General features: G+C 56.8%; 1 protein-coding gene across 3 annotated transcripts in view; it reads left to right on the forward strand.

Annotated features, from left to right (window-relative positions):
- The window catches only part of CMIP (c-Maf inducing protein), a 212,974-nt gene that overhangs the window by 149,729 nt on the left and 36,343 nt on the right, over nucleotides 1-26,902 (forward strand). For 2 of the 3 annotated variants that reach the window (XM_024978891.2, XM_059877378.1), the window contains exons 4-7: nucleotides 14,191-14,352; nucleotides 18,765-18,806; nucleotides 23,183-23,245; nucleotides 25,267-25,347. In XM_024978891.2, the coding sequence (XP_024834659.1) occupies nucleotides 14,191-14,352; nucleotides 18,765-18,806; nucleotides 23,183-23,245; nucleotides 25,267-25,347 (348 nt within the window). Of the gene's footprint in view, nucleotides 1-8,736; nucleotides 8,932-14,190; nucleotides 14,353-18,764; nucleotides 18,807-23,182; nucleotides 23,246-25,266; nucleotides 25,348-26,902 lie in introns of those variants that run through there. The other variant, XM_010814380.4, reaches the window with a different exon arrangement.

Below are 26,902 nucleotides of genomic sequence, written 5' to 3' on the forward strand. Positions count from 1 at the left end.
CAAGACCAGTGACAGCTACACATGTACTCGGTCCTTGGGGAAATTCTGAAAGGTTTGAAATGCACAGTCTCTCCTCCCTCAAGTTCCTTTTCCCAGAGGCAGTCCTGTTAGTTTTGTGGAGCCCTTCAGAAGGTTGTCATCAAAGTTCCTTTTAAAGCCCCACACGGATTTCATTACCCACGCTGGGCGTTCCTTGCTCCCTCCGCATTCTGTCACGTCCCGTGGTTGATCTCACACACAAGCTTGTACAGCGCGCTAGGGTCTACCTACTTCATTGCTTTTTACGGTTTTGTAGTAGCTCGTTCAGACAAGGGTCAAGCCCGGTGGGACCTAAATCTTTGAGTGAAACCCTGTTATTCAGACGGGAAGTTGAGTGTCTGAGAGAAAGGACGGCGATGCAGGTGCCCATCGTCCGTGGACCAGGGACAGCGAGGGGTACCTAGTATAGCCTCACCCCTGCAGAGCCCTCTGCCCATCGAACCCGAAAGGTCAGGAGTGTAGAGCCCCGGGGGGCCCGGAGGAAGCATGTGCTTGAGCCCCAGGGCAGGAAGCAGGGGTTGGGGTTTGCAGCACATCCCTGGGACCCCAAGCCTGTCCCCCACCCTGTGCTGCACCAGCTCTGGGCTCGGGGACATCAGACACCCCACAACGCCCGCGTGACAGCCTTCCCCCGGCCTCAGAAGGGGCGAGTGACAGCCGGCTCGCCACACAGCCAGGAAAGAAGCGCATTTGTGGGTTGCTTCTCTCCCAGACGAGGAGGGGGCCCGGGGGCTCAGCTTGTCATCCCACGCACGCTTTGACGGGGCTGGTGACTCACCCCACCACACAAGGAAGCCTTCCACGTAAACGCTTTGCGGGTGAATTTGTTTTCTGCCGTTTAAGGCAGAATTTTTTTCTCTCCGTTTCTCTTTCTTCAAATAAGTCCATAAAACGTAAATGGGAGGCTGTCTCTTTACCAGGAAGACCTTCTGTTCTATAGGAGTCTGTCTTGGGGGGTGGGCAGCGAGCCCCCCAAGTTGGGGAGGCTGGCAGCTCTTGGCAGCGTTGGGGGAGGGCGCTGCCATTCTGGGTTTGCCTCTGAGGCTCCTGCCTGCTTGTTCGCTCAGAGACGGAGCCAAACAGAGCCTCCAAAAAGAGCAGGCCTGTCCCTGCAGAGGGACTAGGTCCTTACCTCACCCGGGGATCAGAAAATATCCCGGGAGCAGCCTGCTCTCTGGATGGAATGGGGTTTGGGAGGGAGGCTGACTGATCCTGAGACAAAGGTGGAGGTGCCACGGCCCCGGTGGCCATCGTCTGCACCTGCTCCCCTGGTGCCCTCTTAGACCCCAAGGGTGGTTTTGCAGAAAACTCTGAAATGGACAGACAGCCCCTGTCCAGGGTCTTAAAGCCACCCAGATGGAGCCTGCCGACCTTGGTGGCTGGAGGCCACAGTGGCTTGTGTCCAGGTGGGAGCTGGAGAGGCGGCAGGGACCAGGCGGGTGCATGGATAGGAGCCTTTGGCAGAATGGATGCCATTCTGAGGTCATCCTTTGGCTGACCTCTAAGCTGGAACAGATGTCCAGGAGTCCATGGAACCTGAAAAGCACACCCAGGAGGTCCGGGACAAACTCGATTCTGAGGGAAGGTGGTGGGCTGCAGGAGACCCTTGGTGACTGTTGGCTCTCAGAGCCTCTGACAGCGTCTGCGATGAACTTTCCATCTAGAACAGTTTTCATTTCCTTCTAGGCCTCTCCACCACAGTGGACCCACCATGTCTCACTGGTTCTCAAAGTGGGGTTCCCAGACCAGCAGCCTGTATGTGATCTGGAAACTTACTAGCAATGCACACCCCTGTCTCAGGAACTGGAAGGTGGGGGAGGAGAGTGTAGCAAGGTGTGTTTTCCAGGTGATTCTGGTACACACTGCAGTCTGAGAGCCCCTGCAGTATCTCGAAGAAAGGGAGAAAGCGCAGCAGACAACGTACTGCATGCCCGCTGTTTTCCAGCCACTTCATCTGCTGCCCTTTTGAGACGGTACAGTGTCCCTGGGAGATAGGATTCAGTTCAGTTCAGTGGCTCAGTCGTGTCCGACTCTTTATGACCCCATGGCTGCAGCACACCAGGCTTCCCTGTCCATCGCCAACTCTTGGAGCTTACTTAAACTCATGTCTGTTGAGTCGGTGATGCCATCCAACCATTTCATCCTCTGTCGTCCCCTTCTCTTCCTGCCTTCAATCTTTCCCAGTATCAGGGTCTTTTCCAATGAGTCGGTTCTTCCCATCAGGGGGCCAAAGTATTGGAGCTTCAGCTTCAACATCAGTCCTTCCAATGAATATTCAGGACTGATTTACTTTAGGATTGACTTTGAATCTCCTTGCAGTCCAAGGGACTCTCAAGAGTCTTCTCCAACACCACAGTTCAAAAGCATCAAGTCTTCGGCATTTAACCTTCTTTATAGTCCAACTCTCACATCCATACATAACTACTGGAAAAACCATAGCTTTGACTAGACAGACCTTTGTCGGCAAAGTAATATCTCTGCTTTTTAATAAGCTGTCTAGGTTGGTCATGGATTTTCTCCCAAGGAACAAGCGTCTTTTAATTTCATGTCCCCATTTTGCAGACCAGAAAACTGACTCTCAGAGTAAAGAACTTTCCCCCGTACCTCAGGCAGAACTCAGCCCCCGGCCTGAGCCTTCTCTTTGTCCCTCTTAGCTCGAGACCATTGAGATCAGGCGTGACGGTTTTGGGTTGCCTCTGCCGGCGTCTCCTCTACCATGTGGGCTACTCAGGTTTCACGGCGGTGAATGCACTCCAGGTCCCACCCCTGGATCTTCCTTGACCTTGCCCTGGGCCTGCCTGAGTGACTGGTGACACTTGCTCCCCAAAAGACCCCCTTCTCAGAAACACAGGACACTTTGCCCCTTTGATTCGAGCACACCTTCATTGCCTGCCTGGACACGAACATTGATGATCCACTGCAGGTGAATTAATTGGGGAGCTGGGTCCTTTTCCAGGGCACTCATAAATTAAGGCCCTTGGCAGCAGGAGCCATGGCTCCAGCCCAAGAGGAGGCAGCCTGGCGAGGCCTCGAGGCTCCCCGCACGAGGCCCGAGCGGATCAGATGCCTCTGAAGTCCTGTGAGCCCCAGATAAAGTTCTGAGTCAAATAAACAGTGGAGGCCCCTGTCGAGATGCTACCGCCTGAAGCCGAGCCCGGGAACTCCTTATTTGGGATAGAGAGTTCCCTTTCTCGAGCCCAAGGCAAACAGCCCCGTGCTGTCCTCTGCCTTTCAGGGGAGCGAAACTTGCTCTGGACGTCTCTCCCACCCAGCAGAAGAAGAGCAGCCTCGGTACTGTATTTGCATTTTTTAATTTATTTGTTGAGTCTACTGGGGGTGATTCCTCAAAGACAGCCTTTCCTGTTAGTGACGAACACACCCTGAGTTGAGTTGATAGTTATGAGGAAGCAGGACACGTCTCTGGGTATGCGAGAGCCTGGAGGCGGGGTGGGCTTTGATCCTGGGGACCGTGGAAGACCCTGTTGGACCGAGGGGGCCCTCTTGGGGGCAGACAGTAGACCCTGGAGAAGAGCTCCGTGACACAGAGTGCCTGGAAAGGGTCTGGCTGTCTGGTCAGGGGACGGCCCTGCCGGGGTCCCTGATGCTTGGCAGTCACAGCACCCGATGACCACTGCCCAAAAAGGCCACACAAAGGAGTTGCCCAGAGCTCTGGCTGAGGTCAGGAGAGAAGACTTCCGTTTGCTTGATTTTCATTTTCTGAATGTACATTCTGCCTTTGCCCGGTGACATTTGAGGTGGCTTACGACAAGACTCAGCATGGGAAAACCTAATCGATGTGGGGCCACTTCCACCCACGGGGTGTGGATGCAGAGACCCATGTACAGCGTGATGCCCTTTGTGTAAAATGAAAGGAGGAACTGAACAACGAAGGCTGGGAGCAAAACCCAGCTCTCTGTACGTTTGCATCTGTTTGCGCGTGGCCAGGGAGGACGGTCGGAACTGATACCCCTGGGGGTTGACAGACTGGCCCATCGCCTGTTTGTTTGTTTTAAATAAGAGATTCAGGGGGACCCAGCCACCCCACCCCCAACCCCGGTCATGCTACAACAACAGAGCGTGGCCAGAAAAGCCTGCAATATTTATCACCTGGCCCCTTCCCAGAAAACGTTCGCCAACCACATGTCATGGTTTTGGCACGGGTGCTGGGGTAGGGTGCAGTGGGGGGCAGAGGTGAAGTTAAAAACAAGCCAGCCTGTATGATGTGGGCTGGACTCACGTACCCTTTTAAGGAGGGTAGGGTGTGCATTCAGGGAATCTGTGGAACGATGGACACCAGCTCACGACCGTGCCGGCGGTGAGCACTCCGTGAGCCTTCGTGCTCTGTAGCAGTCCCCTCCCAAACACCGCTCTGTCCGATTCTGGTTTTCCGGTCAGCGTCTTTATCATTTCAAAAACAAGGTGATCGACTGGAACAGTGAAAAATCAAGGAGAACACGATCTCTCAGATACTTTCCAGCTCCTTCTAAGAATGTGGGGTTCTGCCCGATTTTAAGGATTCTGTGAACAGGGACACCACCACCTCCGTGATCCCAGTTTCTGAAATCTTTGGGGGTGTTTCTCTTCACTGCTTTGAGGTTAAATGTACAGCACAGTTCTGGCTTCCTGCAGCAGTTTGAAACGTTTCATGAAGCCAAAGCTCTTCCTTGGCCCTGCACCCACCACCACCACCGTGGTCTTCCCCTGCCCACCCGCGTGTGTGCTCCTACACTTCATGTGACTCACGGGGCTGGAGTCCACGGCAGGGCTGCTGGCCGTGCTTCGTTCCTTTTACGTGCTGCTGGTGTGATCTTGCACGTGGCCATGGTTAGTTCAGGCATTTCCCTGTCAGTGGGCATGTAGGGGTTTCTCGTCACCTTTATTTTCTCTCCAGACTTAATTATCTTGAATCAATGCCCCACTGGCCCAATGGCTAGCATTTATTAAACACCTAGAAGGTTCAGCATGAAATCCCACATTTAATCTCGTCAGAGCTGCCAGAGGCAGGCACACCTCTTAGCCCCATTTTGCAGATGAGGAAACTAAGGTTCAGAGAGGTGGTGTGGTTTGCCTGAGGCTGCACAGCTCACAAGCAGCAGAACAGAAGTCTGAATGCAGAGATGCCCCACTCTGCACACACCTCAGGGCCAAAGCAGGGGTGGGGCTGAGCCTGCCCCGTTGACTCCTCTGTGCCGAGGACCCCGAGTCAGCCCTGTGCCGAGGTCCTCCCGGGAGTTCCCTCTGCAGCTTCCCAGAGTGTCCAGCCCGCTCCTTGCGATGGCAGTGATGGTGCAGGCGCCCAGGTGCACAGGCGTCCCCGCCCGGCCTTCCTTGAGGCAGCACAGGACCAGAGCTCTGTGCTCAGGTCATCAGCTGGGGGTGGGCATCAACGAGAGAGCAAGGAAGAGACAGGGAGTCAGGCCTTTCCCAAGAGGAGAAAGTGAAAAGTGAAAGCGATAGTCGCTCAGTTGTGTCCAACTCTTTGTGACTCCAGGGACTGTAGCCCGCCAGACTCCTCTGTCCATGGAATCCTCCAGGCAAGATGCTGGAGTGGGTTGCCATTTCCTCCTCCGGGATATCTTCCTGACTCAGGGATCGAACCTGGGTCTCCTGCCTTGCAGTCAGATTCTTTACCATCTGAGCTACCAGGGAAGCTCAAGAAGAGACAACCCAGCAGATTCCAAGGGTAAGCTGGGAGAGGCTGCTGAGAGCAGGGGCCCTGGCTACCACCTCCGCATGAGAAAAGGATGGGAAGGGCCAGCTGAGACGGCAGAAGCAGGATGGCAGGGAGGCCAGGAGCCAGGCTCCCAGGGGCCTGCCTTGCTCTCACACTCGCCAGCTGTGTGAGTTTCCTGTGACAGAGAACCACAAACTGGGTGGCATCAGCACAAGTGTGCCATCTCTCGGGTGTCAGGGTGCGGGCAGGTGCCTTCCTGGCCTCTTGCAGCTTCTGGGGGCTGCCGTGCTGCTTGGCGTCCCTCTGCTGGTGGGAGCCTTTCTCCTGTCCCTGCTCCCGTCCTCACCTGACCTTCTCCCTGTGTGTGTCTTCCCCTGACCTTTTTACGAGGACCCACCCTGCTCCAGCATGACCTCATCTTCCCTTGATGGCGTCTGAAAAGACCTATTTCCAAAGAAGGTCACAGCCACAGACACCAGGGGCTAGGACTAGGACATACCACATGGGGGACATAACCCGCAGGGCCAGCTGCGTGACCTCCGGCGAGGCCTTAACCCCTCCGTGCCCCCTTCCGTGTGTCACAGGAACCAGCGAGCGTGCCTGTGCCCTGGGGAGGAGCAGACCAGGCCCCGGGGTCGGTTTCACACAACTCTTATGTGCAAGCTGCTTCAAAGTGCAGACTCCCAGGCCTCATGGGCTCTACTGAGTTAGAACCTGCCTTTTAACAAGCCCCACTGCAGGTGGTTCCTGCGTTTGCAGTGGGCAGGGAGGGTTAAGGGTCTGGTGTGGTAGCTGATGACGGCCAACACATACCACTACGAACCAAGCTCGTGGCAGTGATGGGATTTCAGCTAAGCTATTTCAAATCCTAACAGATAATGCTTTAAAGTGCTGCACGCAGTATGCCAGCAAATTGAGAAAAGCAAGCTGTTTGTAGCTGTCTTTCTGATTCTGAATCTCCTCCCTTTGACAAATACTGAGAGCACCTTCCAGGTGTCCCCAGCAGTTCCACCACCACACAGAACAGTGAGGAGACAGACAGGGCTTGACCCTTTCCCCTGGAGTCAGAGCTGAGAGAGGAGAACAGCCACCGAGAAGTTTCTCAGTGCAGTCAGTGGGATCCATGGGTTGATTGGATTTTGCCAAGGGTGCAGCAGTCCCCAAGAGCTAAGTAGGATGTGGTACCCAGCTGCCAGTCTGGCACCATGACCAGTTCATCGCCTCACCAGCCAGATGCTTGGTTTCCCAGGCAACCAGCTGATGCTCTGGAGACGACAAGCGGGACACTGTGCCCGTGTGTCTGCTGTTTCCTTGGAAGCAGTAATGACTGCAGGGAGACCGCCTCCGGTGGGCACTCGGGGCAGAGTGCCAGGATCTCTCCCGCTCTCTTTCATACAGATTACCCAACTCCCCAGGCTTCCTGGGCAGATGTCAGCTAGGTGCCCAGCTGCAGCCAGTCTGCACCTGCCCCTGGGCTCAGCGCCTCAATTTGAAGGGCTTCTTGTTTGTTTCAGCAGGAGGCAGCAGCATCGATAGAGGCAGAGGAAGCACTCGAGTATGCCCCTCAGAGTGGCCTGGCGGTCGGGGACTCGGGATCCAAAGCTGGACCTGAGTCCAGCTCCAGCTCTGGCTCTTACCAGCTCCTCGACTTAACCTCTCTCAGCCTCAGTCTTCTTAACTGTAAAATGGAGCTAATCATGCCGTTCACATTGACATGATTGTCAAGTGAAGTGGGTGTAACGGGAATGCCATTACAGGTGCTTTGCAGAAGAGGGGCTGATCTGCGGGGAGCCCTCCAAAAGCGATGACGGCTAGTGCTCTTGTGTCACTTGTCACAACCCATTATCCTGGCACATGGTGCGCCCTGGACAGGGCTGGCCAGTACTGCTGGGAACAGTGGCTCTGTTAGGGTGAGAAGGCCATGCCTTCCCCTCCAGCCGACGGGAGCCCCAGGTCTAGGCTCGAGTCTCACTTTCTGTCTTTTCCTCTACTCCCTGCCCCTCGGTACTAGAGCCAAAGGCCCCACCCACTCAGAGTGTGTGTCCCGACTCCCATCCTGACAAACCCAAGTCCTGGAGGGTGTACCTTGATTCATCCGTCTGTCGGTTCTGCAGTAACAGTACGGTAACTGTATTGGCTAAGCTGGAGTCTCTGTGGAGTGTACGGGGGGTGCTGAGAGGGTATGGTGGTCCCAGGGTGGCGATCTAGACTTGGGCCCAGGTGGGCAGTCAGGAAGTGACACACGCGGGCCAGCCACAGGCCTGGGTTGATTCTGAAGGCAAAGGGATGGTGCTTCATGCAGAAAGGGTTTAACAGAGGCCATTCCGGAGGGCGAAAGAGAGGGTCAGAAACGCCCCCCACCCGGATGTCGGGGACCCCCACCCCCAGCCCAGAAGTGCAGGTGGTTGGCCACCTGGCACAGTCAGCGTGCACACTCACGGTGAGCTTGAGAAAAAGGAGGAGGTCAGAGGCCTGTCTAGGAATCAGGGACGCCAAGGAGGTCACCCACGTGGTCATTCTGCCCGGGAGTGCAGAAGACATCGGGGAGAGGCCTCTGTAGGCTTTGGAGGGGAGGCCCGCGGAGCCTGGGCAGGCGGTGGGTCGGGGTGCTGCTCACACACCGGCCCTGAGGGGTGGGAGGGGCAGCGAGCCCATGGCTGGTCCTCCGGGGCGGGGGTGACGAGGGGACACTTAAGACTTGAGGACAGCCTGCCCGGTAGAACTTTCTGCCACGCCGCACACATCCTCTGTTTGCAGTACCCATTGTGGCAGCCCCCAGCCCGGTGTGGCCTTGGAGACACTGAGTGCTCAGCTGTGTTTCCTTTTAATTTGTTTCAGCCTAAGTAGCCACACGCTTTTGAAAGCTGGTGGCTTTCGAGCTGGGCAGCACAGCTTCGGGACGTCCCCTGGCACAAAAGAAGTTGCAGAAGCCAGCCCAGCTCCAGCCTGGCTCCTCCCCCGCCCCACCTTCCCGCCCCCCGCAGCGCCCCGGGCGGGGGAGCATGCGTGCTCCTGTGAGCCCAGCCTCGGAGGCTGCGGCAAGCGCCGGAGTGGCCACCCTGTCACTGGGAGGCGTGCTCCCAGCCCCTTCTGAGTCACGCCGAGGGGCGCCTCCCTGGTGACAGCTCGTCTCCCGCGAAGGCGCCGGCGGGCTCCGCTCTCCCAGACCGGAGGAGCCGGGCGTCTTGTTTGCCAGAGAGATGGCGGAGGTTGCCCAGGTAACGCCCCCTCCCTGATAAGCAGAGGGCGAGGACTGCGAGGACTGCAGTGGAGCCGGCTCCGTGGTCTGGGTAGCTGGGAGCCTTCCTCGGCCGTGCCTGCTTTGGGTCACTCACCCTCGGGACTCGGGCGATAAGAATTAGAGCTGCTGTTCAGCCAGGAACAGGGCTGAGTGTTTGTATGTATTACCCTCTCATGGGCTGGGCATGGCAAGCCTCTGCTAGTGGTCGCTGTCATGGCACGCTGCAGACGAGGGCAGCAGGGTGTCGGTAAGCTCCGTGAGCACCGGGGTCTGTCTGCCTTGCTCCCCACGGGTAACGTGAGCACTTAACTCAGTCCTTGGCAGACCACACTAGATGGTGCCCAGCAGTATTGCTGGCTGGTTGGAAAGATGGATAACTCTTGGCTGGAGAGGATGGATGGGTGGATGGGTGGATGAATGGAGGAGTGAATAGGTGAACGGGTAGATGAAGCAGAGCTCAGATCTGAAGTCTGCTGATTGCAAAGCCTGCACTCCTAATCGCAAAGCCATACTACCTCTGACTTTGATACCTTCCATCTGCATGGGTGGGGATTTTTTTTTTCTCATATACCTTAATTGAGGTGTAATGTACATGGCATAAGATTCAAAAATTCACCTGTTGTGAGTGAGGGATTCAGCGATTGTAGTAAATTTATAGTTGTGCAGCCGTCACAGTGCAGGTTTAGAATAGTTCCATCGTCTGCAAGACGTCTTCATATCTGTTTGCGGTTCTAGTCCCTGTTGCCACCTCCCAGCCCCAGGCACTTTCTGTCTCTATAAATGTGCCTTTTTCTAGACCTTTCATGTAAAAGGAGTCCTCCAGCATGTCTGTTGCGTCTGTCTGCTTTCACTTAGCATATTGGGGAGGTTCGGCTGTGTGGTAGCACATGTGAGAGGTTCCATCCTCTTTGCTGCCAACTACTATACCGTCGCGCAGAGACCACTTCTTGCATCTCCATTCATCAGCTAATGGACGTTCGGGTTGTTTCCGGTTTGGAGCTGTTATGAGCAATGCTGCTGTGCACGTTCATGTGTGTGTCTTTATGTAGAGTCTGTCTCTGTTTCTCTGGAGTAGATTTCTAGGAACAGAATTGCTAGGTCATATGATAAATTTACGTTTAACGACTTGAGGCACTGTCAAGCTGTTTTCCAGTGGTGCTGTACTGATGCAGTGACAAGGGTCCCACTGAATCCACACCCTCGCAGCACGTGGTGGGACCTCTCGGTTCCGTCCAGCCTGGTGGGTGCGGAGCGGCGTCTCTACGTCGGAACCTGCGTCTCCCCGGCAGCCTCCCAGCTTGAGCTGCATATGCTCTGACCTCTCGGCTGGATGGGCTTTTGACCCTTTCCAGCCTCCCGGTTAGCAAACTTTTTCTTGAAAGGGCCAGATGGCAAATGTCTGGGGCTCTGCGGGCTGCATACGAGTCTGTGGCATATTCTTTTCTGTTTTTTTTTCTCCCCAACCCTTAAAAAAAAAATAATGAGACCATTCTTGGCTTCCTTGCACAAAAATAAGCAGGGAGACAGCTCCGAGGCTCCTGTCAAAGGAACCCCTCGGCCCATGCACTCGAGACAGGGCAGGAGGTCGCCCACCCCTCTGGTGAAGAGGGCTTGGTGGAGGGGTCCCGCGCAGCAGGGCCCAGGGCCGGGCTGCCAGGAGCCTGGGAGTTCAGGTTCCAGAGGCGGCCCCAGCCCAGCCCCGCCATGATTCATCACCACATGAGCTCATCAGACTGGCTCCTGGGATGAAACGTGCCGTTTTGTCACCCGAGGCGGAGTGACCGGGCCCCTGGTCCTGCCTCCGCCCTGTGGCCGTGCCCTGCCAGGGCTCAGAGCCCCTTCTGGGAGCCCACTGCCGGTCCATACCCTGTAACCACAGCTGTCACAGCCACCCTGCCCACGGCTGCTCCCACGACCCCCAGAGCCCTGGAAATGTGTCCCAGCCCTCGTCCCAGGCCCCAAAGCATTCCTGATGGCTTCCTGACCGTGTCTCTAGTGAACCATCTGCTCTGGCCCTGACCTGTGTGATAAGACACCTCTCGGGTCCCTCAGAGCCCGTTCGTACTTGTGACTCTGCCACCTTTCTAGTTGTGTGACCTGGTGTGAGTCATGTCACCTCCTGGCTGCAGTAGCCACGTGTGTAAAGGGGCTACCAGAGCCCATGGTGGAAGCGGCAGGCCCCCTGTTTCTCGGCCTCACCCTGCCCTGAAGGCTGCTCCCTGTAAGCCCAGGCAATCCGCCCGCGGACGTGTCTACGGAAGCACCCTAGCCTGGGCACAGGGCAGCCAGGAGCCCAGGAAGCTGGTGGGTAGCAGCCCAGCCTCCTTGGCCCTTGGGTGCGTTGGCGTGATCCGCCCTGGCCGTCTCGTCCCCGCAGGGGTGGCGATGCCGGCTGCCGGATCCTAACGCTCCACGATGCCCTGGTGACTTGCTGCCCGCTCCCCCCAGCCCCACTCCCTGCCTGCTCTCCTGCGCCCTCCATCACCTCCCAGGGCTCCTGGCAGGTCCCCGGCTCCTGGGATGACCGGGAGGGTGGCGTGAGCTGACACCCGGAAGTGCCCTGCACGGTGCCCAGCGGGTCACAGTACATGCTCATTAAACGTCAGCCCTCGTCAGCCCCTGGGAACTTCCAGCGGGGACGCCTCTCAGGCAGGGGCCTGTGGGAAAGCTGTTGTCCCCTGGTCCTTTGAGGGGGGCTGTGTCTGTGAGCCCGAGGCTGGGCGTGCCTGGGAGAGGGCTCGTGGGAAGCTGTGCAGGGGCCGAGGGCACCCGGAGGGCCCTCCCCCTGGGCCGTGTGTCCCGGAGCCTCGGCGACATCCAGGTGTGGGTACCCGGGGACGGAGGGAGCACGCTCACGGCCACCAACCCCCACGGGCCAAGTCTGAAGGAGAGCTGGCTGACCAGTGATCACTGAAGATTAACGATGGCTATTTCTAGGTGGTGGGATCTCTGAGGCCCTTTTTTCATTGATCGTTTTGTCTGTGTGTTTCAGCATGGTTTACATTTCTCACAGTGAGCATGCCCCGTTTTCACAAAAAGAATGAAGTCATTATCCTTTCCAAAATAAATAACCTGCAGCTGATTAGAAGAGAGGGTGCTTAAAGCCCAGGCCGTAGGCCCATCTAGAGTATACCATGGGAAGACCTGCCCATGCGTCCTTGTGGTTTTCTTTGGGGCTTAATATACGGCAAGTTTCTGCAGCCATCTCATGGTCATTTAAAAAATAAAGCAATTCTCTGGTCACAGAACCGACCCGCAACATCCAGGACTCAAAGGAGCATTCGTCTTTCAGGGCTGGGTCAAGTTCTTGCCTGGCAAAGTGTCTCTGCTGCCTGAGATTTCAGGCGCTGTGTGTCTGCTTGGACCTGGCTGTGCTCCTGGCTGACAGTCGCTGGGACTGAGGCTGGTCACCGTCCCAGGGAAGCCTCGGGAAGCTGGGTGCACCTCCCCACGAGAGAACGGGGTTTGGTGAACACTGCCAGTCACCGTCATCCCCATCTATGGTGTATGTACTGTTCAATAAACACCGCCCCCCCCCACCACACACACACACACACACACACACACACACACACGCTCGCACACACGCTCGCACACACACACACGCTCGCACACACATGCACGCACGCACGCTGCCATGGTTTCTTCCGGCCCTTGTAGGATCTAACATGATTGACAAGTAAATGTCTCCACTCTCTTCTGTACCCGACTTGAGGAGAACTGTGCTGTCTTCACGGCAGCAGCTGGGGGTGTAGAGTAGAGGGAGGTGGGGGAGGTGGAGGGTGTGTGGAGAGAGAGGAAAGTGGGGAGACAGACCGCGTATGTACATGAGTGAGGGCTGGGATGAAGACGGGGAAGTACTCCCAGGTGTGCGTTCACTGAGTGGGGGATGGCGGTGGTGACGGGCGTGATTAGCAAGGAAGAGGCTCCAGAACACCGTGGCGTGTGAGAAAAAAACAAAAACGGGAGAAAGAAAATTAGGATGCTGTGATGTCTGGATCGCAGTGGCTCGTAGGTTTCATCCCTTTCAAGTTTCTCAGGAGACCAGCTGAGTGTCTGAGTTCCCTCTTTGTTCCGTGGTTGTGATCCTTGGACTGTGCTTCTGAGCACAACTCCGTCCAGAAAGGGGACCACGCGGGTCCAGGATTTATAAGGCTTATACAGTGGACGAGGCCACAGGCTGTTTTCACGTGTCATTTACAGAAGTGGAAACTGAGGCTCAGGAGGTGGAATGCGGGTCTGTCTGATTCCACAGTCTGCCTGGGGGTTTCCACCACGATGCCTCACTCAGCACCTTGCGCTACTCAGTCCAGTGTGGACTTTGTCCCCCAGATGTTCTGTTCTAGGCCCTGGGGTCCAAGACCCTTCATCCTTGTTAACTCAGAAACGCAGTCGTCAGGGAGACGCTGGAGGCCTGCAAGCTTGCCTTGGGGGCCAGCGTGAGACTCTCGCCGCCTCCTCCCCTTGTCCAGACTTTGGCTCGGAGGCTGTGACGTGTCACCCAGCTGGCTGCTGGTTCCGTGACTTTAAAATTAGGTTTTCCCCAGGGAGTGGGGCACTTAATGAAGGAGTTTATCCAGTTAGAAAGAGAGGCTCCCAGGCAAGCCGGGCGTCCGCAAGGCAGGCAGCTGCTGGGACCGCGGCCTTCGGAGAGGGCTTCTGTTTCCATGATGTCAGAGGGCGGAACCAGCCTGGCCCCTGCCCCAGCCGCTCCCCAGCTCTGGGTCCTGAGGCGATAAGGCACTGTCTTACTCCCCACTTGCAGTCTGAGGACCATTCTGGGCTCAGTCCCTGCCTGGCTGGAGCTGAATTCCAGGCGCCAAGCCTGTCTGTCTGGTTTCCCAGCTGCTCACACTCTCCAGGTGGCCTCGTAGGACCAGGGTGAGCAGAAACATTGCCTCCAACACAAAGAAAGTACCTTCCTGCTGTGATTGCATTGGAGTACCTGGGGAACGAGTTTGGCATAAGATGCGATCTGAAGGATAACTATCTTCATCCTTTTCAAAAGGTCACTGGAAGCATAGTAGAAATGACTCTCCTAGTTGTCAGGAGGCCTGGCTGTCTGCAGCCGCAGCCTTCGACTTGGGGCAAGACTCTGTTCTTCCGGGATGGGATTCTGATGGGGAGGGAGGGAGGCGTCCACCCTGAAGCAGCGGAGTCACCGATTGTGTTGTGTATTTCGCCCACCCCCGGCCTGTCCATCACACGCGTGGGTCTCTTTCTCTCTCCCAACCAGAAAAAGATTTACAAATACAAGAAAGTCCTGAGTAACCCGAGCCGTTGGGAGGTCGTCCTGAAGGAGATCCGGACGCTGGTGGACATGGCTCTGACGTCCCCTCTGCAGGACGACTCCATCAACCAGGCCCCACTGGAAATCGTCTCGAAACTGCTCTCAGAGGTAAGGCCACCCCTTGGCCTGATCCCGCTCTGTGCCACCTGCCCCCACCCCAGCCCCTCCAACACTTGGAAGTTTTATTCCTTTACGGGGTCCACTGAGCACCACCCTGTGTCAAGCGGCAGATTGAATTCGAGTTTGTGTGTCTCCCCATCACGGGAGGAGGTGAGCCATCCCCCAGTGACATGAGGGAGCTGAGAAGGAGGTCAGGTCGAGGGGAGAGTGGTTGTCACCCCACCGTGCCCCAGGACCTGCTTTGGGACAGGACCTGGCAGGGGCTGGCCTTGGACCCGAGCTGGGCTGGCGGCCGCTGTCAGAATCCTCTCGTTCATCCTGGGTGGGAGTGCATCGTGCAGCCCCCAGACCGCCCTTCCTCCACCCCCTGCACTGGCCGCCTCCCCACACCCAGCGTTGGGGTTCCGGGCAGACGTGGCTTCCTGGTCTTCTCAGCACCCACAGCCCACAGCCACACTGTTTAGCTCACACAGGGTTTGAAAAATCAAGAGGCTTTACCACAAAGTAGGACTTTGCAGGTCGTGTTTAGAAACGATCAGAATGCCTAGCAGCAGTTGGCAGCTGGCTGCGCAGCGCCACCCAGCCGAGCCTCCGGCTTCACCAGGCAGCCTCAGGCTGTGAGCATGTGCCGTGTGCCAGGCGTGGCCCCGGGCTCCTGGATAAAGGTGGTCGCCTCCCTCCCGGGGCAGGAAAGATGGCGGGACATGAGGCCTGATCTTAGCTGGTCTGCCCAATGGAGAGCAAGGGGCACTCGGGAGCGTCTCACTGTCCCCTCTGTCCCCGTGCTATTCTGAGTGCTTCACAGAGGTCAATGCTGCCCTCTTTCATTTGCTCCCTGGCCCCTGAGGGCTGCTGGGGTTGATGACTCCCGGTCTCAGCTATGCATGGCCACCAGAGTGGTCTCTCTGTCCCTCTTCCTTGGGAGTGGCCCTGGTTCCCTGGGTGGCTCCTCTGCAGCCCCCCAGACCCCGCACAAGGTCCCTGCTACCTAGAACCTCCGCTCTCTCCCAGGCACAGGCTGGTCACTGCCCATAGGTTCAGGAAACCGGCCCAAGCCTTCCACGCCTGCTGAGGAGAGAGGGTCCCCCACCCTGGGGGGAGGTGGGGGCGGGCAGTGAAAGGTGCATGGCAGAGATGGCTGTGGGCAGAGGGTGTGACCGTCCTCAGTCAGGTGGGAGGCCAGCCTCATCCCATGGGAGACTCAAGACTGCGACTCTGGAACGGATCACGGTCACAGTCTGGGATTTGAGGCCGGGCGCCGTCAGCCCAGCCTTGAGTCCAGGACTCCAGCGTGGTGGGTGGGGCCAGTTGGCAGGCCCAGGCTGGTTTTTCGCAGGCGAAAGCGGAGCGGCTCATCCTCAGGACGCACCTCTCATGTGCCAAGCAGGTGCCGTGCACACAGCTTTCCATCTAACACTCACATTCCCCCTGAGAGATGGGCCTCGCTGCCTCCATTTCACAGATGGGGAAACTGAGGCCCAGAGACACCGTGTGACCTGCTGAGTAGGCCGTGGGGCTGGAAAGTCCACCCCGAAGGGCGGCCTGGCTCCCACCGCACAGTCGCTCTGACCACTTTGTTGGCCCCACTGGTCTCAGCCACCATCTCTAAGTCAGGCTTGTGGTCAGCGTGGTGGGGACGGTGGCAGGTGACCCTGTGACTGGCCTCTGCTGGGACTTCCTGCTCATCTCAGATGTGGTTCCCGTGGCCACAGTCTCACAGACTTCACATCACTTCTCAGGCTTTAGATCAAGGGTCTCAGAGTCAGCTGATCCCAAGAGCTAGGGTAGAGAGACGAAGGCATTTAAAGAAACAAAAATGGAAGAAGCTTGTATCTCCTCTGCACCTGCTGGGTGTCAGGCAGGGGGCCCATATTGTCCCCGATGTACTGATGAGAGCAGCCGTTGGCAAGGAACAGAGCTGGGGCTGCAGCCCAGACGGCGTCCCCTCCAGTGAGATTCACGCCTCTGCCAGTGACACCAAGGTTCTCTGAGCACATGCCCTGTGATGATCAGGGTGGCAGGCGTTTACACCAGCCCCTTTACATTTCTCCCAGCGACCCTGCACGGCAAGCACACGGAATCACAAATGGAGGCTCTGCGGGGTTAAGTCGGCTGCTCAGGGTCACTTGGATGAGGGGTGGGCAGGACCCAGGCCCAGGTCTGCCCCACTGTGAGGTGGATGGGATGTTACCTGAACTGGAGGAGGCTTTTTGGTGAGCGAGGGACCAGGCCCCTAGGGCAGCAGTGTGCGGAGTCGGCAAGTCGTGGCTCTACCCTCAGGAGCTCACGGGCCTTACACAAGGAGCTAGGTCTCCCAGTGCGTTGGGCTAAGATTAGCACCCGTTTCCTAGAATTAGGGATTGGATGTCCTCATGTGTACACAGAGCCTGGCTCTGTGCCTGATATACGGGGACCAGTTGATGAACAGTCACATTTCTCTCATGGTGGGAGATGGCTGTGAACTTGACCTTCAGCACCGTCAGCTGGATACGTAGAGGGGATGGCTGGAAAAGCAAGCTCTCCCCACTCCTTGCCCTTTTTTGTTTCGAGCATGTGGATTAGATTCTTTGTTCTATTTACTTAAGTTGCTGCCCAAACCTCCTCCTCCTAAGAGGCTCCAGGCATCATCACCAAATCGGCCCGAAGACGGGCAGGATCCCGAGAAGGGAGAACGAGGACGGGCTTGTGGAAGCCGGCGTCCCCTGCCTCCCGGGCTTTTGTTGGGTCGAGTGTGTGGAGTGCCCACTCTGTGTGGCATACAGTTGTTCCCTCCAACACAGTGGCTGTTAGTGAGCACTCCCCACCCAGGGTCAGGAGGAGCTTCAGTGGAGAGAAGGCTCCCTGAGAAGGGCAGGGGCTGTCACCGGCGACGGGGACCAAAGAGACACACCCGTGCCTGCGAGAGACTCTTGCTGGAACTATGCGCGGGGCGGTGAGGCCCGGTGGTCCCTTCAGTGTGCCCACAGCAGCCCAAAAGGGGGAACTGGCCCTTGTGTGGCCTAAGCCCTGCAGCTCAGTGGTGGGAGATGGGGGCTCAGGGACAGGGCAGACGGGGTCACAGCCCCACTCCACCCTGTCATCCCCACCACTGGGCGAGCCCCTGGCCGTAGGACCTGTCACGGGCGCAGGAAGCGGGTGGAAGGAGTGTTGCGGAGCCCTGACACAGCACCTGAGGCGTGGTGAGCAGAGCTGCGAAAGCCAGGCTTTTTACCTGACCTTGGCTGAGAAATGGCTGGTGGTTAAAAGTCTGCCATTCGTGGCTGCTCAGACTCCACCCACATCCACAGAAAGGAAAGGTGTTAGAATCCAAACAGCATCCCCCCTGCGTGGTCTGGACCCTGGGCACACAGGTCGGGTGGTTGCCATGGGAACTGGGATGCTCCCAGCGCTCACCCCGCCTCCCTTGGCAGCCAGCTGCCTGGACCAAAGCAGAAGGATAGCTCCTTTGCTTTTCCTTCGCTTTGGCTGGTGTAAACGCGTTCGATACCAGACACTCCTTAAACCTGTTCAGTCCGTGGGGCTCCTTCCAGAATCTGGGGACCGTGTTGGTCTTGCCATTTACTGCCCAGTGAGGAGGTGTGTTACGAACACCTGTTGGAGAGAGTCGACACCGGTGGAAGTCTGTGTCCACAGAGACGCTCAGAGCAGAACACACCAGGATGCTAGTGAAACAGACAAGACTCTTGTTTCGCTAAAGGAGACTGTCTCTTGTTTATTGCATATCTGTCCCTTTCCTCATTCACATCCTCTTTCTTATACACAGGATGGTGGTCACAGGCACCAGTTACGTAAGAAAATTCAGAGAGGGAGGAGAGGGAAAAAAAAACCTAAAAATTTAGCAAGTTTAATCCATTCCACTTAATACTTTTGCAGGTTGGTCACTAGAATTCTAACATAGCTAAACCATCTTGGGCCAACATCGTGGAACTCTAGTGTTCCCTGGGAACCTAGCTGGGGAGCCACTGAAATACTTCCCAAAGACTGGCTGACAGAGGGTTTTACGTGTTTATTATGCACCTGCCTCCAGGCTTCCAGGGGGCGTGTGTCGCCATGAAAAGGGCCAAGCACAGGTTTAAGCCCAAAGTGGACCCCATCCGTGGACGAAGAAACCGTCTCACTGAGAAGTGACTCGCCCGAGGGCGTGTCACTCCACTGGTGAAACAGGGACTTGGAGCTCTCTTCTCCCTGCCCCAAGGCTACACTTCCTCTCACCCCCAACTCCCCGACTGTGACTTTGATCAGCTTCTGATCTATTTGATTAAGAAAAAGTGACAGCCGTCCTCTGTCCGAGAGGCTGAAAGTGGTTTTGAAACCATGTGGCCCTTTGAGATACCGATGTTCCATCTTACTAACCGTGTGTTTGTTCTGTTTTCCTCCTGCCGTCCCTGCTCGCCCTTCAGAACACAAACTTGACCACCCAGGAACACGAGAACATCATCGTGGTAAGTCCTGGGCAGCCCCCTCCCTCACCCCTCTCCCGCACCCGCAGCCCTACCCGGGTCCGAGTGGATCCCCCAGGCACGAGTGCCGTCTACCAGCACAGCGGCCTTGCTCAGTTTCGTCCCTTCTGTCAGGCCAGACATGCCTCCCTCCTGTCTTTGCACATGTCAGAGCCCCAGCTGATGGGAGGGGGTGGTAATTATCAGTCTCTGAGGCTTGTAGCAAATGTGTCTTAATCGCCTCCTCCTTCCTGAGTCTGCTGTGCAGAGTCAGAGGCAGGAGATGGCAGAGACTGTATGATGTATTCTCAGCCGTCACCCCATTAGCTGAAAGGTAAACTTGCTCTTTCTTGCCCCAGGACCTGTCTCCTAATCCACACATAGAACCTGGATATAATTACCTCTGATGTGCAAAGTGAGGGATAGTTGTAAGCGTGTTTGAGGTGAAACATCCTTCCTGGGTGATTCTAACACCAGAGAGAAGAAAGAAAAGAAGTTGCCCCTTCTGGGCACCAGGCCCTGTGCTGTGTGTTTGAATTCATGGATAGTTAAGACACCCCCTGCTCCCAAGGAGTCCTTCATCTGTTAAATGAGATCATTGCAAAGACAGAGGCTTGTAATCTGGAGAGTGGAGTGGTGAACTCACCTGGGAAAGAAGCCAGAGAGCTTCCCAGAGGCAGTGAGGTTCTGAGCTGGGTTTTGAAGGATCAATAGGAGTTTGCCAGATGGGGAAACAGAGGAATGTCTTTCCAGAGAGAGAAAACAAAGTGTAAACAGAGATTTTAAGCAACATGGGATATTCTGGGCACGTCAGCTTTGCTGGAGCATGAAACGTTAAGGCAGTGGGAAGCAGGAAGGCAGAACTTGAAATGGAAGTGAGAGGCAGAGCTCTGTATGCCTGGGAAAGGGTCTAGAAAATTCGCCTGCCCAGGAGGTCCCGTGGGTAGAGCTTTTCATACAAGGGCAACATCCCAGACACCGTGCCCCTCTGAATTGCGTTTTAATCACAGAACGCAAAGGCAGAAGCTTCTGTGGAGGTCCCCCCCACGTAGTCACTCACCGCAGCTGCTCGCTGAGTGTCCACTCAGAATGTAGAGGTTTTCCCCACGCTCTGCCCTGACCACCCCTCGCCTTCTCTTGCTAGAACAGGGGCAGCATTGACCTGGGCCTCCCCACCACCTCGTTTCTCTGGCATACTGTCAATTAATAATTTAACTTAACAGACATCTGTTGACCCATGAGTACAAGTATGTGCCAGACACTGGTCTCTTTTCCACTGAGAGAGCTGCCATTGAGGGATGACTGTGTGCTGGGGGAACGTGGCAGATAATCTGGAAATCACGTGGTCTGGGCTGGAGATGCATCCAGGGAGTTAGGGGAGTACAGAGGAACTGGGAGGAAGACGACGGAGGGCTTCAAGGAGGAGGTGAGGGACCTGGAGTCCTAACGACGGATAGGACGCTCCCAGGGCGAGGCAGTCCAGGCGGGGACCCAGCACGGGCGAAGGCAAAGAAGCTCCGTCTGTCGGAGAAGCAGGCGGTGACCGAGCAAGGCGCTGGCGTCTTCCCCTCCCGGCTGGCAGCACCCCGGGTCCCACTCTGCACCTTGTCTCCCGAAGCGGGGTCAGGGCCTTGGACTTGGGAGGAGCCTGGGAAAGGAATTTTGATCTGAGAAATCTGGGCTGCGTTTATCCAGCTAATTTGGCCAGCTGACCCCTTAATTGCACTGGGCTGAGTTTCCCTGCTCAGCGGGGAAGCCTGAGAACGGGAAAGAATTTGATCTCGAGGTCTGACCCTGAGCCCACCGTTTTACAGCCTCTCTCGTGTCCAGTGTTCTCTGTGACCAGTGCTGTTAAAATAACCACCCAGCCTTCTGTCGCCTCCTTTTCATCCCAGCGATTACATTATCCGATTTGACCTGCTGATGATGAGTCTTCTCCCCACGGGGATTGGTATTAGGTATTTTTTTTTTAATGTACTTAGTTTTCAGAAATACTTTCACAAGTAATTTGAGTTGGTTTTATTCAACCCATCAGTCAGTGCTGTAGGTAATTGTTGGCTGGTAACAGCTGGCCTGTCGCTGGACAAGCGGGGACCTGGGGTCCAGACCCTGGCAGGGTTCCCACATACCGGCAAAGAGCATGGGCTTAAAGCCAAGTATGGTTCAAGTTCAGAGGCAAGTGTAGACCCTGGGCCAACCTCATACCAGCTGAGACCTTGGGCAAATAATGAAGAGCTTTTAATTTTACTTAAAGAATATCTTTAAGAATTTCATGAGTATATTTTCACTGTTTTTAAAAACAAAAAGGAAAAGATTCATCCCATCCCAGCCCTGGGGCATTTCAGGGGGTGATAAACTCCTACAGAGAGATACAGTTGTGTGTTTATATTTTGCTTTTAACATTAACGATGTGAAGCTGAATGTGTTGTTCTGTGTTTGGTTTGTTTACTTAACGACATGTCTTGGAGATTCTCTTAAGTCCTTTCTTGCACGTCTAACCTGGCGTTTCTTGCCCTCGGTACTAGGGACGTTTGTGCATGGATGGTGCTTCATGGTGGGGACTGTCCCGCCCATTGTAGGATGTCACAGCATCCCTGGCCACAACCCCCTGGATGCCAGTCACATCCGCCTGTCATGACGATCAGACTGTCTCCAGACATGCTAATTCCCCCTGGGAGGGGGACAAAGCAACCCTGAGGGAGAACCCCTGGTCCACCCTGTACTCCATTCAGCTGCCTTGACACTCTGAGCCTCAGTCTTCTCATCTGTGAAATGGGTGTGACCACAGCCTTTCCTGCAGGGCTGCTGGAACAATTAACTGGGAAAGATTCCACAAGAACATACACTCTTCTTTTTAATACTACAATCTAAAATGATCACTACTCTGTGACTGGTGCAGGGCTTGTAACAGCCTCCCCAACCCTCTGTCTCTTCATCTGTACGAGTGGAAATCACTCCCGTTTGACCTCACAGAGTTGTCATGAGGCTCAAACGAGATAATAGCAGTGGAAGCGTGGAGCCCACGCCTGACATCCACAGTGGACACTTAATCTGTTCCCACTCCTTCATTCTTTGACTCATTCCTGTGAAGAGGGGGGCCAGCTTGATGGAAGGGGCTGGAGCCAAGGGGCTCTACCCTGCTTCGTGGTCCCCCCTCCCAGAGATCAGTGCAGGGAGCGGTGCTGAGGGCCAGGTGGTAACTCGAGGGCTGGGGGAACCCCTCGTCCTGTCCCCTCCCCCTGCTGCGACCTGGCCTCTCCCGTGGTCACCCACATGGGGCAGAGGAGCATCCCCATCCGGCAGGCCAGGCGCTGAGCTTCTGAAAACGAAGTGCGGAGCCCAAACCGTGGGCCTGGCTTACTTGGGGTCTCTCATCACCGCCTTTCCCCTCCTCTGCATTTTGTCCCCAGATGGGTTGCCTATATCCCGGTCTTGTGGAGAGCTCAGGCTGAGAAGTCGGCTGGTGAATAGCTCATGCTCTTGGGTCACACTTGAGGGTTCAAATTTGGCTCCAGAACCTCCTAACCATGTGACTCTGGGCTGCAGACTTCACCTCTCTAAGGAAAGGGCAGGACACACACCCGCCTGCCAGCGCGTAGTGAAGAGTGAATGACGGGACACAGCCCGGAGCCCGGCACAGACAAGCGCCCTGTTATAGCAGCGGCCGCTGGGATGTTGCTCATGGTGTGCTGTTATTATCACCAGTGTGGTGATTGGTCCACGTGGCTGTGGGGGGCGGCGCAAGGGCAGTGGGCTCAGCCTCGCGGTCAGCTTAGAGCCCACCACCCCCTTCCCACACCATGGGGGAGAGCTTCCCGTGGTGATGGGCATGCCCTCTGTCTGCCCTGTACCTGGTGGTGGCCACTGGCTTCATGGCACTGGTGAGCACTTGAAATGTAGTTAGCATAACTCAGGAACTGAGCTTTTATTGCCTTGAAAAATTACTTTCTTGGGGCTTCCCCGGCAGTCCAGTGGTGGTTAAAACTCTGTGCTTCTGCTGCAGGTTCGATCCCTGGTTGGGGAACTAAGATCCTGCAAGCCACATGGCATGGCTAAAAAAAAAGTTTTCTCCCATGTCACTTAAAATGTTAAGATTCACACATGGCCAGTGGCTACTATATTGAACAACACAACCCCAGGCAAGTAAGACCCTGGGCCCCTTCTCCACCTGTGGGTCAGCCTGCCGGTTGCTGCTGTGAACAGAGCCTCAGTTTCCATGGCTTCATCTCCCACTGAGGTGCTCATGTAACTGGCCTTATCTGCCCAGACAGCGACCAGAAGGTCGGGTTTTCCACCGTGAATCAGCCCTCGTGGGTTGACACACCCCCGTACGATTCCTTCCGAGAGATTCCGACTGATGTGTGTTCCTCTTCTTTCAGGCAATCGCTCCTTTGCTGGAAAACAACCATCCGCCACCGGATCTCTGTGAATTCTTCTGCAAGGTACGGCATCGCCGAAGCGGGGCTGTGTTTGCAGGAAGCAGACTGTCTCCATTTGTGCGTTGTGGGGGTTGGTTTTGCGAAATTTCCTGGAAACCCAGACTCCTCCCCGAACAGATCAGGGCCCCAGACAGAGTTAGAGACGAGCCAGGCCTCCTCTCCACCAGCCAGGTGATAAGTGAGGCCCAGGGTCCAGACCAACAGGTCAAGGGGGAGCACTGAGCTTTCCTGGGAGTATCTTCCTGGCCGTCTTGAGAGAAGTTTGCAGCACGTTTTCTGGCTCCTGACATCAGAGCTGGGCTTTTATTAGCCAGGTCTCCCGTGAGCACCGGCTGGCCCACAGTGGGAGCCTGGCCATGGGGCTTTCCCTGAGCTGGGCAAGTATGGGGTGGTGGGGGTGCAGGTGAGCTTGGAGGAGCCTCGGAGCAGGATCTCTGCTCCCAGGGACCCAGCACCAGCCTCGCGGTGGGATTCGCACTGAACACGCCCAGAGCACGTCGGGACCAGTCACCCCTCGCCCGAGAGTGCACCTTGGTGGCCTCAGGGCCGGACCAGCAGGCTGTCCTGCTTGGTCCCTGGCCGGGTGGTTTTTGACGCAGTGATCTGATGTCCTTGGACAGTTGCTGGGCCTGGGTTTGCTGCTCGTCCAGCTCCTCTGGTCTTCCTCCTGCCGAGCCTCTTCCCCAAGCTCGTGGGGGTGTGGGCTGTGTGCACCAGGGAGACAGGCGCAGCATGGCTAGGCAGGTCCTGGGGGCCTCCAGTTCTTGGAAGCCAGGACCCTGAGTTCTGGGGAGGGTTTGTTTATGAAGGATTATCCAGGAAAGCCCTGGTTTCTCACATCCCAAGTCCAGGCCTTCTGGAAACAGCACCTTCAGGCCCCGGCAGGTTTAAATGTGTTGGAGCAGTGGGTCCCATCTGCTCCAATCAAGGGCCTTCAATTTCATTTTGAAAAACAAAATCCCATGCCCGTGAGATAGATACGCTGAGAGCCATGTGTGCCCTGCACACGGCAGTAAGCTTACTCTCAAAGCCCTCGACAGAAGACTCACGGAATTTTTGAGATTCTGGCATCCAAACACTAGCCCCCGATTTTCAAGAGACTCTTCCATTGGACCTTCGTGCTGCAGGAATCTCACGCTGTTAAACAGGACTGTGTGATAGGACTGTCCTATTAAATAGGATTGTCTGTACCACCGGCAACAACCGCAGACTGTCAGATAAAACCGAGAGCAAGCAGGAGGTCCCATCCCCGCCCACTCTTCGTCCTCTCCCCAGAGGGAACAGAAAGCCGCACAGCAGTGTGGAGCAGGGGGCCCGGGCAGCAGAGCTGGGCCCACCTCCCCAGCACACCGCAGTCAGGGCTCCTGGGGCCCCCGGGCAGCAGAGGTGGGCCCCCGCCTCCCCCGCACATGGTGGTCAGGGCTCCCAGGGGCCCCGGGCAGCAGAGCTGGGCTCCTGCCTCCCCCGCACATGGTGGTCAGGGCTCCTGGAGCCCCGGGCAGCAGAGCTGGGCCCCGCCTCTCCCGCACACCGCGGTCAGGGCTCCCGGGGGCCCAGGGGAGCAGAGCTGGGCCCCCGCCTCCCCCGCACATGGTGGTCAGGGCTCCTGGGGCCCCCAGGCAGCAGAGCTGGGCCCCGCCTCTCCCGCACATGGTGGTCAGGGCTCGAGGGGCCCGGGCAGCAGAGCTGGGCCCCGCCTCCCCCGCACATGGTGGTCAGGGCTCCCGGGGACCCCTGGGCAGCAGAGCTGGGCCCCCGCCTCCCCCGCACATGGTGGTCAGGGCTCCCGGAGCCCCGGGCAGCAGAGCTGGGCCCCGCCTCTCCCGCACACGCGGTCAGGGCTCCCGGGGGCCCGGGGGAGCAGAGCTGGGCCCCCGCCTCCCCTGCACATGGTGGTCAGGGCTCCCGGAGCCCCGGGCAGCAGAGCTGGTCCCCACCTCCCCCGCACACCGCGGTCAGGGCTCGCGGGGGCCCCCCCGGACCCCACCAGGCCCGTCCCTGACCATGTGCTGCTGTCTCCCCAGCACTGCAGAGAGCGGCCCCGGTCCATGGTGGTCATCGAGGTGTTCACCCCTGTGGTCCAGAGGATCCTGAAGCATAACATGGTGAGTTGCCCAGGGCCCCCCCCTGCAGAGCCCCCCGAGGGCCACGAGCTTCCAGTCTGTCACTTTTCCCAAAGAACTGGGAGATGGGACTGGCGGCCAAGGACCAGGGGACTGGACTTGGGATTGCAAGTTGGGGTCTTCGTGCAGCCTGCCCTGCTTGGCTCTATGCTTTGCAGGTAAAAGGCAACAGGAAGAATCTTTGCACAGTAAGAATGACAAAAATAACGTGGTCGGGGGAGAAGAGATAGGTCTCGTGTGTATAGCATCACAGATAATACCTGGGAAACTGGGCCCTCGAGGAGGGGGGGTGAACCCCTCACTCCGTAGGAGGGGGCTGCGGGGGCAATATCCGTGGAAGTGGGGAGCAGGGCCGGGCGGTGCAGGAACCTGACGGTCGTGACCTCAGCCTGCTGGGCAAGGTCGGGGCCAACAGTAAGAAGTCATGGTGTGGCAGGCACCCTTTGTGATGTGAGCAGGAGGGCCCCAGCCCGCGGGGGTCTTCTCTCTCCAACCCTCCGCCTCCGTCTGATGGTGAGAAAAGCCTCAGACCAGTCCCAGCTGAGGAACGTTTCCACACGATGGTCCTCTGAACGGCCAGGTGCTCAAACATAAGGAGAGTCTGAGAGGAGGAAACAGCCTCGAGGCCCCAAGGGACCTGACAACTCAGTGTCACAGGTGTTCAGGAGGGGATCCCAGGACAGGAAAAGGGCCTGGGGGAACCGTGGGGAAATCCGCGTCAAGTCTGCCCTGTAGTTCATTTTAAAAGCACAGAGGCAGCATTTCATTGCACACTCAGTGGTCCAGGCGCCCGTAACCCGCCAGCCCTTCTGCAGTCTCGCCTCGGGCCAGTGGGAACAGCCCTGGATGTGGTTGTTTTCTCTGCATTGCATGCGGGGAAGCTGGGGCTGAGCAGACTTGGCCGACAGGCCCCAGGACCACAGCTGGGAACCGGAACAGGAACACCTGCTCTCAGCTACGCACGGAGCGCCTCTCGGGGCCAAGTGACACTCCAATGTATTGTCTCACATGGCTCTCCTGATGGCCTGTGGCCTCCTGCAGACGAGGAGACCCAGAGAGTCCCGTGGGTCACTCTGGGACCCTGTGGGCAGGTGTGAAAACAGCTCTGAAGAAGGGTGACCTGCTCACAGTTTGATCTGTGAGGGAGCTTTCCTGCCTTGACCCCGGGCCCCCAAAGAGGAAGATGCAGCCCATCCCCTTCCCCAGTAAGGGGTGGAAACGCAGGACACGTGCGCCACGCCCAGCATCCCACTCCCAGGGCAGACATCCTTAGTCCATCACAGCGCTCGTCCCGAGGAGCCCAGAGTAGCTGCAGAATCTTCCTCCAGGCACCCACGAGCGGGGAACCCTGCTGGTGCTGTGCGAATTCTCTCTGATTGATCTATCGCACACCGCCGTTGAACTATCGCTTGTTTCCGCCGTTGAACTATCGCTTGTTTCAGAGCTCTCCTCCATGGTTTGAGATGAACATGTGTTTCTTGTTTTCTGAGCACAGGGGGTGGGTCCCCTCCATCCAGTTTTGTCTCCAGGACTAAGA

This window comes from Bos taurus, chromosome 18, assembly GCF_002263795.3.
Source record: "Bos taurus isolate L1 Dominette 01449 registration number 42190680 breed Hereford chromosome 18, ARS-UCD2.0, whole genome shotgun sequence".
Lineage (NCBI taxonomy): Eukaryota > Metazoa > Chordata > Mammalia > Artiodactyla > Bovidae > Bos > Bos taurus.